This window comes from Eucyclogobius newberryi, unplaced genomic scaffold (genome assembly GCF_026437365.1).
Source record: "Eucyclogobius newberryi isolate DKJ021-1_F unplaced genomic scaffold, fEucNew1.0.hap1 SCAF_18, whole genome shotgun sequence".
Classification (NCBI taxonomy): Eukaryota; Metazoa; Chordata; class Actinopteri; order Gobiiformes; family Gobiidae; genus Eucyclogobius; species Eucyclogobius newberryi.
In genome coordinates this window covers 15,730,808-15,744,552 of record NW_027315812.1, presented here as the reverse complement: position 1 = coordinate 15,744,552, position 13,745 = coordinate 15,730,808, and the positions used below count along the sequence as shown (strand labels likewise).

The 13,745-nt window shown below is 41.0% G+C and overlaps 1 protein-coding gene across 2 annotated transcripts in view; it reads right to left on the bottom strand.

The window, feature by feature from the left end:
- Positions 1-13,745, bottom strand: part of cntnap2a (contactin associated protein 2a) — a 315,624-nt gene that overhangs the window by 157,896 nt on the left and 143,983 nt on the right. For both annotated transcript variants that reach the window (XM_072450653.1, XM_072450654.1), the window contains exon 4: positions 269-416. In XM_072450653.1, the coding sequence (XP_072306754.1) occupies positions 269-416 (148 nt within the window). The remainder of the gene's footprint in view (positions 1-268; positions 417-13,745) is intronic.

Below are 13,745 nucleotides of genomic sequence, written 5' to 3'. Positions count from 1 at the left end.
CACACAGCCTCAAATCACACAGTATAACCCTGTGTGAGAATCTTGGATGTTTGCAGGTTGTGCCTAACTGAGCATGTGCAGAGGAGAAAGTGAAGCGTTGTAGCGTCCTATATATCCCTACATATAAAGAGTCAGTGGGCTGTAAAAGGATGAGAAAGATTGGCTGCTACTATCACAGAGGAGCCATGTAAAGAGAAAGTAGATCAACACTCACTGCGTTATCATAACTTGTGACTGTAAATGTTAGCAGAATGGAGAGTGCACTAACAGTAGGAGCAGCCGTAGACTTCAATGCGGAGTCCAATCCTGCCCTCCTCGCTCCAGTCCAAGGGGACGAGCCTCAGGAAGCGAGCCACTATTCCCAGTTGCAAGTCGTGCCGGACGGAGCTCTCGGAGTTGGAATTCCCGGAGAAGGCCTGTGAAATGAATCAAATTGAATACATCAAACCATTGTTCTTGCAGTGGGGCTTTCGACACTATTTTGTTTCTCTTGTAACATCTTGCCCTTAAGGAGTACACTCACAACACATGAATTACAATTAACAACTTTCGTAACACAATTGCTGCAGGGAGCTTGTAGAGGGAAAAAAACATTGTGACTAACTTGATGAAAAGAAATGCCATGTTTGCCTGTAGTTCATAAATCTCACATTCTGATGTAAATTAGGATTCACAGAGCAGTCATTTTTTACACTTTGCCATCTTAAAGCCTCCAGCTGGTGCAGCATATGTAATCTTAGCCTGTACAAATAACTTTTCCCCCCTTTTATCTATACACAATACACAAAACAAAACATCATGCTTCAGATGATGCATGGTGCATATTAGTAAACATATTAAATGCACAGAATCCTTAGTCACAATTAAACAGATATTAATGGCTTGTTTTCTTGCACGTGTTTGTCTCCATGAAGATGTTATTGCATGATTCGAATATTCTACAGTAGAAGTAATAGTACAGGCATTAAACCATCTTGCGTTAATGAATGCACAACTATTTTTCCACTCAAAAAGTTACCAAGTGGAACATGTTTTTTACTCTCACACATTTCTAAGTCAGAGAATAGCTGCAATACATTTTATTTGGTGTTTGTTTGGGAAAAAACATGAGCAATTGGAGACTGTCATTGGCTAAAAAACAAGATTGAATTTAATTGAATGTAATTCATCAAAGCAGTGGTAGGCGGACGTTAAGCGTTTCCTGACATTTCATTGGTTGTCATCACATGTGGCTTTGTACGATCCAAACCACGGAAACATAAGCTCGACTTTATGAATATATCATTATTTTGTCACTCTTTGTTTGTTATGTTTAATCTTTATTTGAAGGGACAATGGACAGAGCGTCCAAATCCTGACACAAATACACTCACACACAGCCACACATCTCATTCAACAAGTATTTATTGTATTGTGATGGAAGTGAAAACAGATGACAGCCACGTGCATTTGCTAAAGAGAAATGAGCCAGGCAAGTGTGGGGACAGCTCTCTATTAACTCTAATAACTCAGCAGTTCACCTCTGGTTTTATAAGTGTAAAAGTGCTGTTACTTAACGTACACATGTTTGTTGTGTTCCGACATCAGCATTTGTTCGGTAAATGTGCTGTTTGGACGGTGTCTGCTTCCTAGATGCAACTTTATTTGTCCTGTTTGTGACTGTACAGATTGTGTCTCGAGGCGAATCACTGGTTGTGGTGCATTTGGTGATTTTCAGGCAACATAAGACGGAACAGAGAAAATGTTTTACTTGAATGAGCAGTGGTGGGTGTATTTTTCATTTACTTTATCCAATAACTAGTTAATGTCAATAGTTGCTAACTCAATTACATTTTTGGAGAAGTAACAGGTAACTATAACTAAATACTTTTATGAAGGAACTTGCCCAACACTAAAAGGCACAATGAGTAAGTGTAAGAGGATCGAACCAACAATTTGGCTGTTTTTAAGCAGAAACATTGCAGTGCTGTGAGGAGACCAATACTTTGGAAACAAGAAATTCAACTTTATTTTTATTTATTTTTTCAGTTCTTTTTTCCATTTCTGTTTCACTGAACTTCTCAAGGTTCAGTCCCACTTCACTTGACCCAGCACATTCGGCACATCACCTCTAACCAGTCAATAATCTGCTTTTTTCACAGCCCACCTTTCGGAAAACAAAACACAATTTTACACGCGCTCCTGCTCCTTATGCACAAGCACTTGGTTCAACCCATTAGGGGAAAGTATTGTTAATAGCTTAGCAGGCAAATAGACCAGAGCAAGGGCGCAACTGTAGACCTCACCATGTGCTGTTCGCGATAAGACAGGATGTGGAATGGGTAGCACGAGTGTGGAGCCAAGAAAAGGACAAAAAAATCTCTTCTCAAAACAGTGTGCTTTGAGTTGACTCCTTGCTGACCCAAGTATGTACCCCTGAAGATACGCTATCTGCAAAGAGGAAGATGGTCAAGAGTTCACAGCGAGCTCTAAGCTACTAAACTTCCGCTGAAGAGGACACGAGGTGAGCAGTGCTTCATCTCCTGTCTCCACTTTCATTTTTAATCTCTATTTGTCCAGAAAAGGTTACCCGTGCGCACAAACACACACTGTTGTCTGTATTAGCTCGCAGCTTCAAACGCTAATCGCTGCCCGGCTCACCAGGGAGTCGGGCGGTGGACTTTAAAGGCGGGATCTGGACTCAGCAGGTGCATCGGGCCTGAAGAGCTGGGTTAAGTGACTTGCCCGTGGGCGAGTTTAAGAATCCATGTGCGCAACTGTCTTTATACTGCCATATAAGAGATCGCAACAGCAACAGATTGGTTATCACATTTCACACACACTTTTCCCTAACAGTGTAAAAGTAAAAGCACTTATACCAGTCAGGCATACTTTAAAGGTGCACATAAACGTTGCTTGTCTCCGAGGAGATGCTATTGCTCTGTCCTTTGTTGGTGCTCCACAGTATGGCATTAACTGTATCTTGTATCTATTCACAAAATACCTAAATCAGGATCATTTCTTCACAAATCTGACCAGACTTGCTCCTCTCCTTGGATATGGATACCTTTGATACCATACCTTGGATACACGCAGGTGCAAAGTTTACATTGTGCACCTTTAAAATAGACAATGATTTACTAAAGACTAATGACAAGCTTAAAAGTTATTAACAAACTTTTAGATATGTTACTAAACCAACCCTTGTCTCCTCTGGTCAAACTGTGTCCAATTACACTTGATTCCAGAGTTTGTGTTCAATATTGGTAACGTTTCTTTCCAGAATGTTCTTCAAAATTAGTTTGCAGATTTAAAGATTTAGTCAAATATGCCGCATCCGCCTTCATCATGTTGGGTGTTTTGCAAATGTCAGTAGTCCAACTTTGCACAAGACGGCACCAAAATCACAAGACTTTCCTCGCATACAATAGGATTAAGCACCTGCCACGAAGCCTATTTGCAGCACAAAAAGCCGTTATCCCCCTTAAGCAGATTTCCCACTGTAATTTAATAGATACAAACAAAATAATGATAAACGCCTGCCCTTCTTTGCCCTTGCCGAGACGTGAAAGAACAAAATAATTATTGGTCCTAAAAGTCTGCCCTCACCTCTCAGTATGCTGCACTTTTTTATTTCTCTATTGTGCTCTCTCCACTCTTCTGCCCTTATCTAGGTTTGGCTGAATGAACAACTCAATTCAAAGACATTACTATGCAGAGTGAAGGGCAGCAGGTATAAGGTGGGAGAGAGAGCGAGGAGAGTGTGGAATGAAGTTGTGGATGCTGAACACAGAAAAGTCAGCCTAGTCATGCATTTAATTCCCTCTCCTGCAAAGTCAAATTATTAACCAGTAAACCAATAAGTAATTGCGATCTTGTGTTAAGGGCATGTGTGTGTGAACGGTGGGCAACTTAAGAGCTTAGACACGTTGACGTTTTGTTTAATCAAGAAGTGAGGTAATTTACGGCATAAAAAGGCCACAAAGTGCTCCGGGCGACTTGGAAACATGTCTGCAAATATGTTTTCCTAAAGATTGATGCTTTATGCAACAGAAATACAAATACCATAAAAAGTGTGGTTTGCAAGAAGGCATGAGAGGAGAACAAATGTAAAGGTCTAAAGTGGTATTGTTGGCGCTGCGCTTTATGGATGCAAAACATGGAAGATCACCAAGAAAGAAGAGAAGAGCCTAAACTGCCAAAGAAGAATTCTAAAAATCCGCTGGCAGCAAAATGTAACAAAAAAAGAAACATGCAACGAATAATTAAAATGCAGAGAAGGATTACATGACAGCATCAGAATTGGCACCTAAAACCACATGTAGAAGAAAAGTGTAGAAAGAAAGAACTAAGGCAAGATGGTATAATCTGGATGACAGCAAAAGCAGCAGCAGTACAACAAGAGGACTGGAACATGGCGAGCCTCATCAATCAATCAATCAATCAATGTCACTTAACTCTTTTCCGGAGGGGCAAATCGAGCACATTGAGCAGTTCAATACAATAATAATAGAAACGCTCAAATAAAAGTTTTAGTGCAGCTCAACAGAAGGACTGGTCAGGTAGGAAAAGCAGATCCTGTGTTTGAGGCATTCAGGACAAAAGTGTCCCTCCGCTTTGGTATCACAGCCAGCATCCAGGGAGGGCCATTTAAACTATGGGGACACAACAGGAAGGCATGCGATGTTTGTTTGGAGCAGTAGTAGGAGTATTATTAGAAATAAAGATGTTGTTTGAACAAAAGTAAATACGCACTAGATTGTACATTGTTGTAAAAATCATAATTCAAACAAACTATTAAAACCTCATCAACATGCTCATCTGAAAAGGCCTGCTCAGAGGACCAGCCCCACTTGAAAAGAAGAAGTAACATGTGCGTGCTGGTGTATGCCTGTCGAGTGTTTAGATCATTAGATTAGAGTTTTATCTTTCAAGAAACAACAAGCCTGTGTAAAGCTGGGGCCGCTAATGCTCTGCCCAGCCTCCCCACATCCTCACATCCACGCTGCACTCATGCATGTCCACCACTCCAACCCTGTGGTCCCCTGTTTTCATTTCCTGTCATTTAGTGTGTAAGCGAGCTTTTGTGCCTCTGCCTTGAAGGACAGAGACACGCATTTCCCTCCCTGGGAACAGATCTCTAGATACTCAAACAACAACATCCATTTTCTGGCGTTTGCTCACTGCTGCTGTAGCCGGACTCTTTGTTGGACCAGTGGTAGAGTTGGTTGGGGCCGTTGTGGAGGTCTATGTAGTGTGCGGAGCGCTGGGCCGGAGGCAGGGGAAATCAGTCCAGCCTGGTCTGCTCTTTTGTTTATATCGACAAGTGCGTGGGGCAAATCAGACGGGCTAAGAGGGAGGTGTGTTTCTGTGCAGCTCTATGTGTGGTGGGACATGCCAGGAAAACAACACACTCTGTAAAAGCTAATCGAATATAGTTTTTCATTGTATGCTCCTTCACATTCCTAGTTTGTGAATGTTGTCCACTGAAAATTACTAAATAAACCTTTTTCTCAGTTGAAATATGGCACCAATATAACTACCCTCATAATATGCAGCTCCCCACAGCCTGAAATACAATTAGTACTTTTGAATATTGAACATATAAACAATCGTTTACAATATTTTGATACATATACATATTCCACGAACACACATGAAAATCATCTTCAAATGATCACATTGTTTTGGCTGACTTGTAAAAACTTAATACTTAAGTGTAACTTTTGTATCACCAACAAATAAGACAGCAAACATCAATTCAAGGACAAAACACAAACATTCTCCTGCTTGTCAAGTTCACCTTCCTCTCTACATTGCTGTCCAATTCAAGACTCAATTTGATACGCTTGCAAGTATACATTATTGACTGAAAAAGTGGCACAAATAGGGAGTGATTCACTATCTCCTCTGACTAACCACTTCTTGACACTGGCTCATAAAATTAAAATTGCAGGCCTCTCAATCAATCACGCTGGCAGCGGGGGAGCAGGCTGCGGCCCAGTCCTGCTGCAGGCTCCAGTCAAATGGATTTTGGTCTTGGTCTGCAGCTCCAGACGGCCCGAGCAGGAAGTGCATCGTGTTGTGTCCTGAAACAGTGACTGCGGCAAACAGCACAGCGCGACACTAACAGAGTTTCATTACACAGTTAAAGCCCCTCAAACTAATGTTATTATTTTTGTCATGAGCCAAATCATCCCTGCCTCTGTACAACATCTGCACACACAGCTTCAGCCTGGGTCCATGAAGTGAGGAGGGCACATGTGACCTTTTCTAAAATTATTCATTAAAAAGCCACCACTTGTGATATAATTAACTCTTTTTTAGAATGAGTAATGTTTTCTCAGAAATATTTTTAAATTTGACCATTTAAATGCGACATGCACTGCTACTTCCTGTTGTCCTCTCCATTTATCCAGGCCTGGGACCAGCACAAAGAACACACAGACTAAATATACAAGGCTTGTAACTTTTCAGTCTCATATTGTTTGCAAATGCTGGTTACATAACTCTCATTTTTCATATGCAATTTAGAAAACAAAGTAGCAGCATAGATTAGTTATATCAAAGAGTCTTTTTGTCACACGCTGCCATAAGCTAGTTCTCCTTGTGCCATTTTTCTCTGCACCATGTTATACACACATACACACGGCACGTACGCACAGGGAAAGAATAGAGTTTTAAAAGCCCATTACTCAGGCTGTGAACATTTGGCACCTTCTCTAGCCTCCGCTCACCAGGGACCAGTGCTGATGGAGAGAGACTGCCCAGGCTCTGCTACGAAACCTCCAGCTCCACATGAAGCGCCTGAAATACTGCGTGCGTTAGTCACCATCACTGTGGATCAAAACCATGCAGGGAAATACAGCAGTTTTTTGGCTTGTTGAGTTGAACCTTAAAATATTTCAGTGTCATGTCTAATTGACTGCTCAGGAATTGCACTGATTTGTAAATGTTTAATGACGGGTGAGAAGTAGTTCACTTTTTGAAAGAAATTCACATTCATTGAGATTTGGTTAAAAAGGTCTTATCAGAGGAACAGTTTTATGGGAGACAGTTAAAAGTGTGAAGTAGAGACAGAAAGGGTAGGATTTTTTTTTATCAGTACTGATCCTATTTACAGAACTAAAATATATGTCTAAAGATCTAAAAAAAAAAAAAAAAGCTTATTTCTGAGTATGTAGAGACAACATTTTACTTAAGGTGCACTTTGAAACCTTTGGTATCAAACTAATCCATCTTCAAGTACGGGATAGATCTGCGGAAACGCAAGCACTAGCAGTAAGTATGTCTGTTTTTCAATGTCTTTCGGAGCAACATAACCACCAGTAATTGAATCATGGAAAATAGCCACAGTCAGTTTAATGCCATACTATGGAACATTACAGGCAAGGCAATAACATCTCCATGGAGGCAAAGAGGTGGCGTAACTTTAATAAAGCAGATAATTAAGAAAATAGTGCAAGGAGGACAATATGAACACTAAATCAAGCTTTCAAAAAAAAATTATAGTACATCCATTGTGATGAATCGCCGTGCCATATCGTAGGCACTGACGATGGCAAACTTCAGGTCAAAAATCCTCTTTGTATTTGTCCTCTTAAGAAACATCCCAGTGTGGAACAATCCCATAGCTCTGGAACCTGATTCAAAAGCTGGGTGGATAAAAAAGGAAGGGTGAGCGTACTTATGTTCTGCTGGTTCTGCATTATGATTTTATGTATCACTAACACTAAACACTGACATTTTCATTGCAAACAAAACTTCAGTAGTTGGCTGACTGAAAGGCTCTTTCAGGAGTCGACAGTCATGTTGATGCTGGTGACATTGACTTAAACAGTGACTGGTTAAATATATCTCTTTACAAAACAACACCTATGCTGCTTGTTCGTATCATCGCAGCGAGCTAACAGTCTCCCACTCACTCATTTGTATTCACAGGCTGCCCAAGGACAAGAATTTAATATCAGCTGACATAAAAAAATACATTAACAAATATATAAACACAGCATATTCCAGATAATTGTATTTGTAAGCTGCACAAACATGGGGGGGAAATGAGATAATCCCTCGTTTGGCCATTCTTAATACAGTTGAAATTACAGCTATTTATATCACAGTTGTAGATAGAATACATTATTTTCACAAGACTAAAAAAGAGGGCAATTATAAAGCCTTCCTGCTGTTTGCTCTTAAACCTATTTTAGGAGACAATATTTAGTCCTCCATCTAACACCGTCCCTGCTGCGCCTGTACATGGATGTAGAGGCTGCAGCGTCGTACTCGCTCAAACTATCCATCAGGGGAAAAAAACGTGTTGAGGTTTAAAAAGCCACATTGTGTAAAACGTTGGTACAAGATTGTTTACTTATTTTAAATGTGTTACGCGCATCGATTTCGGTACACTCTAAATAACCTAAGAGGAACTGTGAGTGCCTGGACCATTATGTTACACGGTCAAGAATAAATGGCCGGACTTGAACTTTCCCCAGAGGATCTTTTTTTTTTTTTTTTAATACCTTCACGGTCCAATCAATAGTCACTGTAGACCACAGGCAAATAGACAAATGAATCAACAAACTTCTACAATCACCCAAACATGTGCAACCAATTTGTTCACCGACCAAAGGGAAAGTATTTGTACTTCAAGCTCATCAGACGCTTGTCCACAATAACACAGCACTGAGCTTGTCTGCCATTATCACTTAAAATTCAGCTCCATTGACGCTTGCCATGTTATTATTTGATCAATTCTACTTAAATAAACGCTCATACGTTGTTGCTGAGTGAGTTGGTCTTCCCTTTTCAAATGTGTAATAAAAAAATCCTTAGTTTGCTGACAGGGGCCACTTTGACACGTTGAGTATCAGCGCCTCGATGACAAAAGCTTGTTTAAGAACTATCTGAATGTAACTTCGGGAGCGGCATGTTGGGACAGAGACGCCACTGGTGCATAAATCCAGGTGCATGATTTATCAGTGCACGCTCGGCAGCCTCTCAAACTGAATTAGTTGTCGCCACGGAGACGCACGGGCTTCACCATTGATTTAGTTGACGAAGCGCGGTGTAGGGGCTCAGACCTCTGGAGACGCACACCTGGACAAACAGGGCCTGGCGCGCTCACACACACAACCTGCAACAAGCGCACACGCACACTTCAGCACCATTAACTCCAGCTGAATTTAGTCTGTATCACTGGGACTGAAGCAAATCCCAGAGGTTAGACCAAGAGATTAGGCAAGAGTATTAGCACAATGTATTTCCACTGCTCTTTTCTGTCCCTTTGCAATGCTAATGTATCAGTAATTGCTTAGTGGGCAGCCAAGTATGAAATGTTAAGTAATTTAACATTGTAATTGATGGGTTTCAATTGATTAAACACGATGCTGTTTTATCTTTAAACGTTCTCAAAATGGCATCAAAAGCAGAGAAAAAAAGTCATGTGAAACGCATGACTACATGGATTTGGACTGGTAGTCGCTCGTCTATGTGTGAAAATGATGTCTCTGGGTCCCTGAACAACTTTTCCACAATGTGAGCCCAGTGATTATTGGCAAAGTCATCTTAGAATGATCCCGTGCCATGCTGGAAAGAGAGCAACCCATTGATGACATAATTTTGTCGTTCAGTTTATTGCAGTAGTCAGTTAAAGGTGCACTATGTGACTTTAGGTATTGCTTTGGACGATAACTTGCATTTATTCAATTACAGGTGTTTTTTATTGCTTAAAAATATCTTGATCATGCATTCTTACAGTGAAAAAGCTGGCCTCTCCACAGATATGACCTGTAACATGGCCTGGTAACATCACCTGCATGCGTAGTAATAGTAATAGTAATAGTGTAGAATCTGTGAGTTGGCCGTAAGTTAGCCTCATAAGAGCGCTCCATCAGCCAGTCCCACTATAGCGCTCAGTTCAGCCAAAGTTCAGCTTCCACTCCACAATCTCTGTCTTTTTTAGCAGTTGCATTTAGCTGAGCTCTTCTCTGAACTAGTGCAAAGTATCTCACACCAATTATAATCTGTATCACCGACCACAATTACACTGATATATCGATATACAATGTGACATGGCCGAGCCCTTCTTCCAGGAAAAGCAGTATGGCAGGTGGCGGACCATCACCAAAACAGTTACATAGTGCCCCTTTAAATCCAGGTGGTACAAATCCAGTGTGTGTGTCCAGACAGTGTTAACAGTCTGCATAAGTCTGCAGTCTCAATGGTGGATGTCCAAAAATGCTTTACTCATCCTACAAAAAAAACATGGAAGAAAAACGACATTTTAAAAAAGTAACATGTGTTTTTACAGTTGAAATATGAGCCCAAAACTTGTGTAGTCTTTCCCAGCTTTTGACAGCACATTTTCGTGACACTACAAGCCGAGATAAATGGCTAAATAGCCAGGGCTGCATGATAGATTAGGAGGGCTGCTGGAGAGTTAGTGCTAACTATTTTTCACTCGTGTCATGGTCTGTTTTCTTCAAGTGTGGCCACAGTCTCACAAGCCAGCGGACAAGATAACAAGGCCAGGGATGTGTTTTTCTCCGGTTCTTGTGCTTAAGTAACTAATAGGCTCAGATTTGCACAGATTTGACATTAACTCCAAAATTGTAGTAAGGCTCCTCAGTAATAATGAATTGTTACAGTCAGACATAAGGATAGTCAGGCATAAGGATTTCAAATTATATATGACAATACTATGGTTTAAATGTATTTTCCAAAAAAAGAAAGAAAGAAAGAAAGAAATCCTTCAAGAGCAGAAAATAATCTATCAACAGTGGGCAGAAATTTGCATATTATTTTGGAATACATTTTACATCAGATGGCAGAAGTAGTAAAATCTCTTAAAACAGGACAGTCTCAAATGGAGCAATAATTTATTAGAGACTGGACTCTCAATTTGATTTTATATTTAGATGGATGCATGAATAATGAATAAACCCTCAAATTGTTACATTACCAAGATATAACAAGAACAGAGGAGGAAAAACAGGAACCCATGGAAACAAAACAACATGAGAGTGGGATTTATTGGCTCTGGGTCAGCAGTAGCTTATCCCAGGTTATATGTGGGCCCATTTGTGGAGTATAAAAGGTTTGCTTGCGGTGTGCTCATGTTTCAGCGGAGGATTTTCAGCCCTGACACTGCTTGTATATTGGATACATACATTACTGTCAGATGATCCGCACTCCTCGTTCACATGAATTATCACTGTGACCCCAGGGCAATAACGACAGAATGATATGAAAAAACATAGAGTGGAGGGAAATGTTGCTGTTTGTGAATATAATAGAGTTTAAATGTAATTATATAGTAAACATGGTTAATGCTACTTTAATGGAGATTATGTAGAACGTTTTCAACATTCTACATGGTGTCCTTTGAGCTTTCTAACGTTGGAATAATGAACTGCATCATCTTAACAGTTTGACAGAGACAGTGATGAATGAAGTTGGGAATTTCTGCAGACTTTAATGAAAGATTCAGTCTGTTTAGAGAAAATAGGGATTCATTTTACAAAAAAACATGTTTACTGTATAAATACTGTGTTTCTGTAAAATATGTGTCACAATTAAAATGTGATCTCTAAAAGAGCTGAGTCTAATTACTATACATATGTTTGCAGAACTTACAACTTAGCTCATTAACTAAGTAAAGTTCTGAGGCAAAAGAACTCCCTGTGGACAAGGCAGCACTGCACGTCTTCACTTCAACATGAGAAAACAAGCCCACCTTCGTCCATAGAGACTCCCAATATGAGCATTCAAGACACAAACCCTCACTTCAGCCTGTTCAAAGAGCCTCAGCTGCTGCAGCTTTAAGTTGAACACTGGCTGCTCCTTAAGTATTATCTTCTGGCATAGCATCTGCGTTTTAATTATCACTGTCGTTTGTCAATGCCAGTGCGCCTCCTCAGGAGTACATGCTCTAAATGAGACATTAAAAACATTATTTTTCACCGACCAAACGCAGCATTGTCAGGTCTCTACCAATTATCTGCCATCGTAAATCACCCAACCATAGTATTAATGGACTATAATCATGGGATGTTCAGAGGTGACTCGATGCTCGAACGAAGAGTTACAGGAAAATGTACAATTATGAAAAACTTGTAAATCCCATAAAATAATATTTTTTGTAAAACTACAAAAAAAATCTGAACCAAACAAAAGAATGCAGGAAGGTAGTAATTTCAAGTAGTGACGCTTAAGATGTCTGCTGTTATCGGCTGTAGCCACTCCTCTTTGGGGGTCACTGCCCCGAGTGCTCCGAGTCGGCCCAGTATCGGTATAGGCCCGATACCAATACAGGGCCGACTCGGACTATTGCTACTACTGGGCCGAATATCAGCCGATACTATCGGCTGATATTCGTCATCATTGAGTAATCTGTGAGTATCTGTTTCAGCCAAAAAGCGACGAAATCAGTCAGCCAAAATGATTCCTCAGTAATGAAAGAGTAAACTCTGCCCTTCACAGAGACGGGACGAAAGGAAGAAAACAAGGAAGAAAGCAGCACCGTGGACAGAGTCTTTCTGCTGCAGAACACGCTGCAATTTTTAATGACAAAGTTACAGACTTTTAAAAGTGCTAGAAATGAAGCCTGCGTAAATTCAGCCTGGAAGACCTAACTCCTTCCTACATCAAGGCCACCATGGAAGGACCCTGCTCCCCAGCGCCATCATCGCACTCAAGCGGGCGCCCGCCTGTCCGTCTGTGAGAGTCAGATCCCTCCTTCACCATGGACTCTCCCAGGTTTCTGCGCTTATCCCAAAGAGGTTATGCAGTTTTTCCTGGCCAAAGAAGTAGGGTGAAAGGTCAGGGGGCGTCTGTACCATGGCTCTCGCACCTGCTCCTCATCCCCAATCAACGCTCCCAGTGACTCCTCCCTGCTCCCAATCAGCACCAGGCGGTCGCATTTAAGCCCTCAGGCAGATGGCTCGGCCGCTCAAACCGTACTGCGACCCACCGCCTCCCCCGCTCCTCCTCTGCATTCCCCTCATCCTCTACCTTCTCTTCACATCTACCACCACCAGTCTCCAGGCTCCGGGGGGAGACATCTAATACAAATAGATCATGGAGTGCCCATGATTGCAACGTCTTCCGCCGGGGTCTGAGCGCCAAATAACTCACAAATAAAGCTTGCTAAACAGTCCATTCTCGTGGTCTCTTTGTCTCTCCAGGGTGAAATGTTTTAGACAAAACTTACCATGAAATATATGCGCATCCCGCGATTTGACTAGTTTTCCTCCTAAACAATCAGTTTAGACATGTTTAATAATTTTAGTGTGAGCGGTTTAAAGAAGGAAATGAGATTGTAAAAAAAGAAGAGGAAGGAAAGGAGAAGAGACAGAGTGTGTGATCAGACACTCTGTCTCAGGAGTCTAAGGAGGAGAGACTGTCGCTGCTGCTGTTAGAGGAGGAGGCAGCAACATGATGATGACACACGGACTAGAGGTTCAGAGAGACACTTAAGTCTGAGAAATCATCTAAAAAAAACGGAATTCACAGAACGGAAAAGTGTGTAGGCTAAATTTACTCTAGTAAAGAATTATAATATTCTCGCCTATAGTTTAACTATATCTAAATAAATAATAAGTCCATCAAACGTCATTTCCCCTCCAAACAAAGGGTATTATGTGTTCTAACTGGTTCTGTTAACGCCAAGACCAGGGGCAAAATATGGCCCTGAATGTTTTAATAGAGTCCCCCTGTGTGTGATCAAATGTAATAAATGCAGCTGTTTTATGAAGGCAACAAAGGTT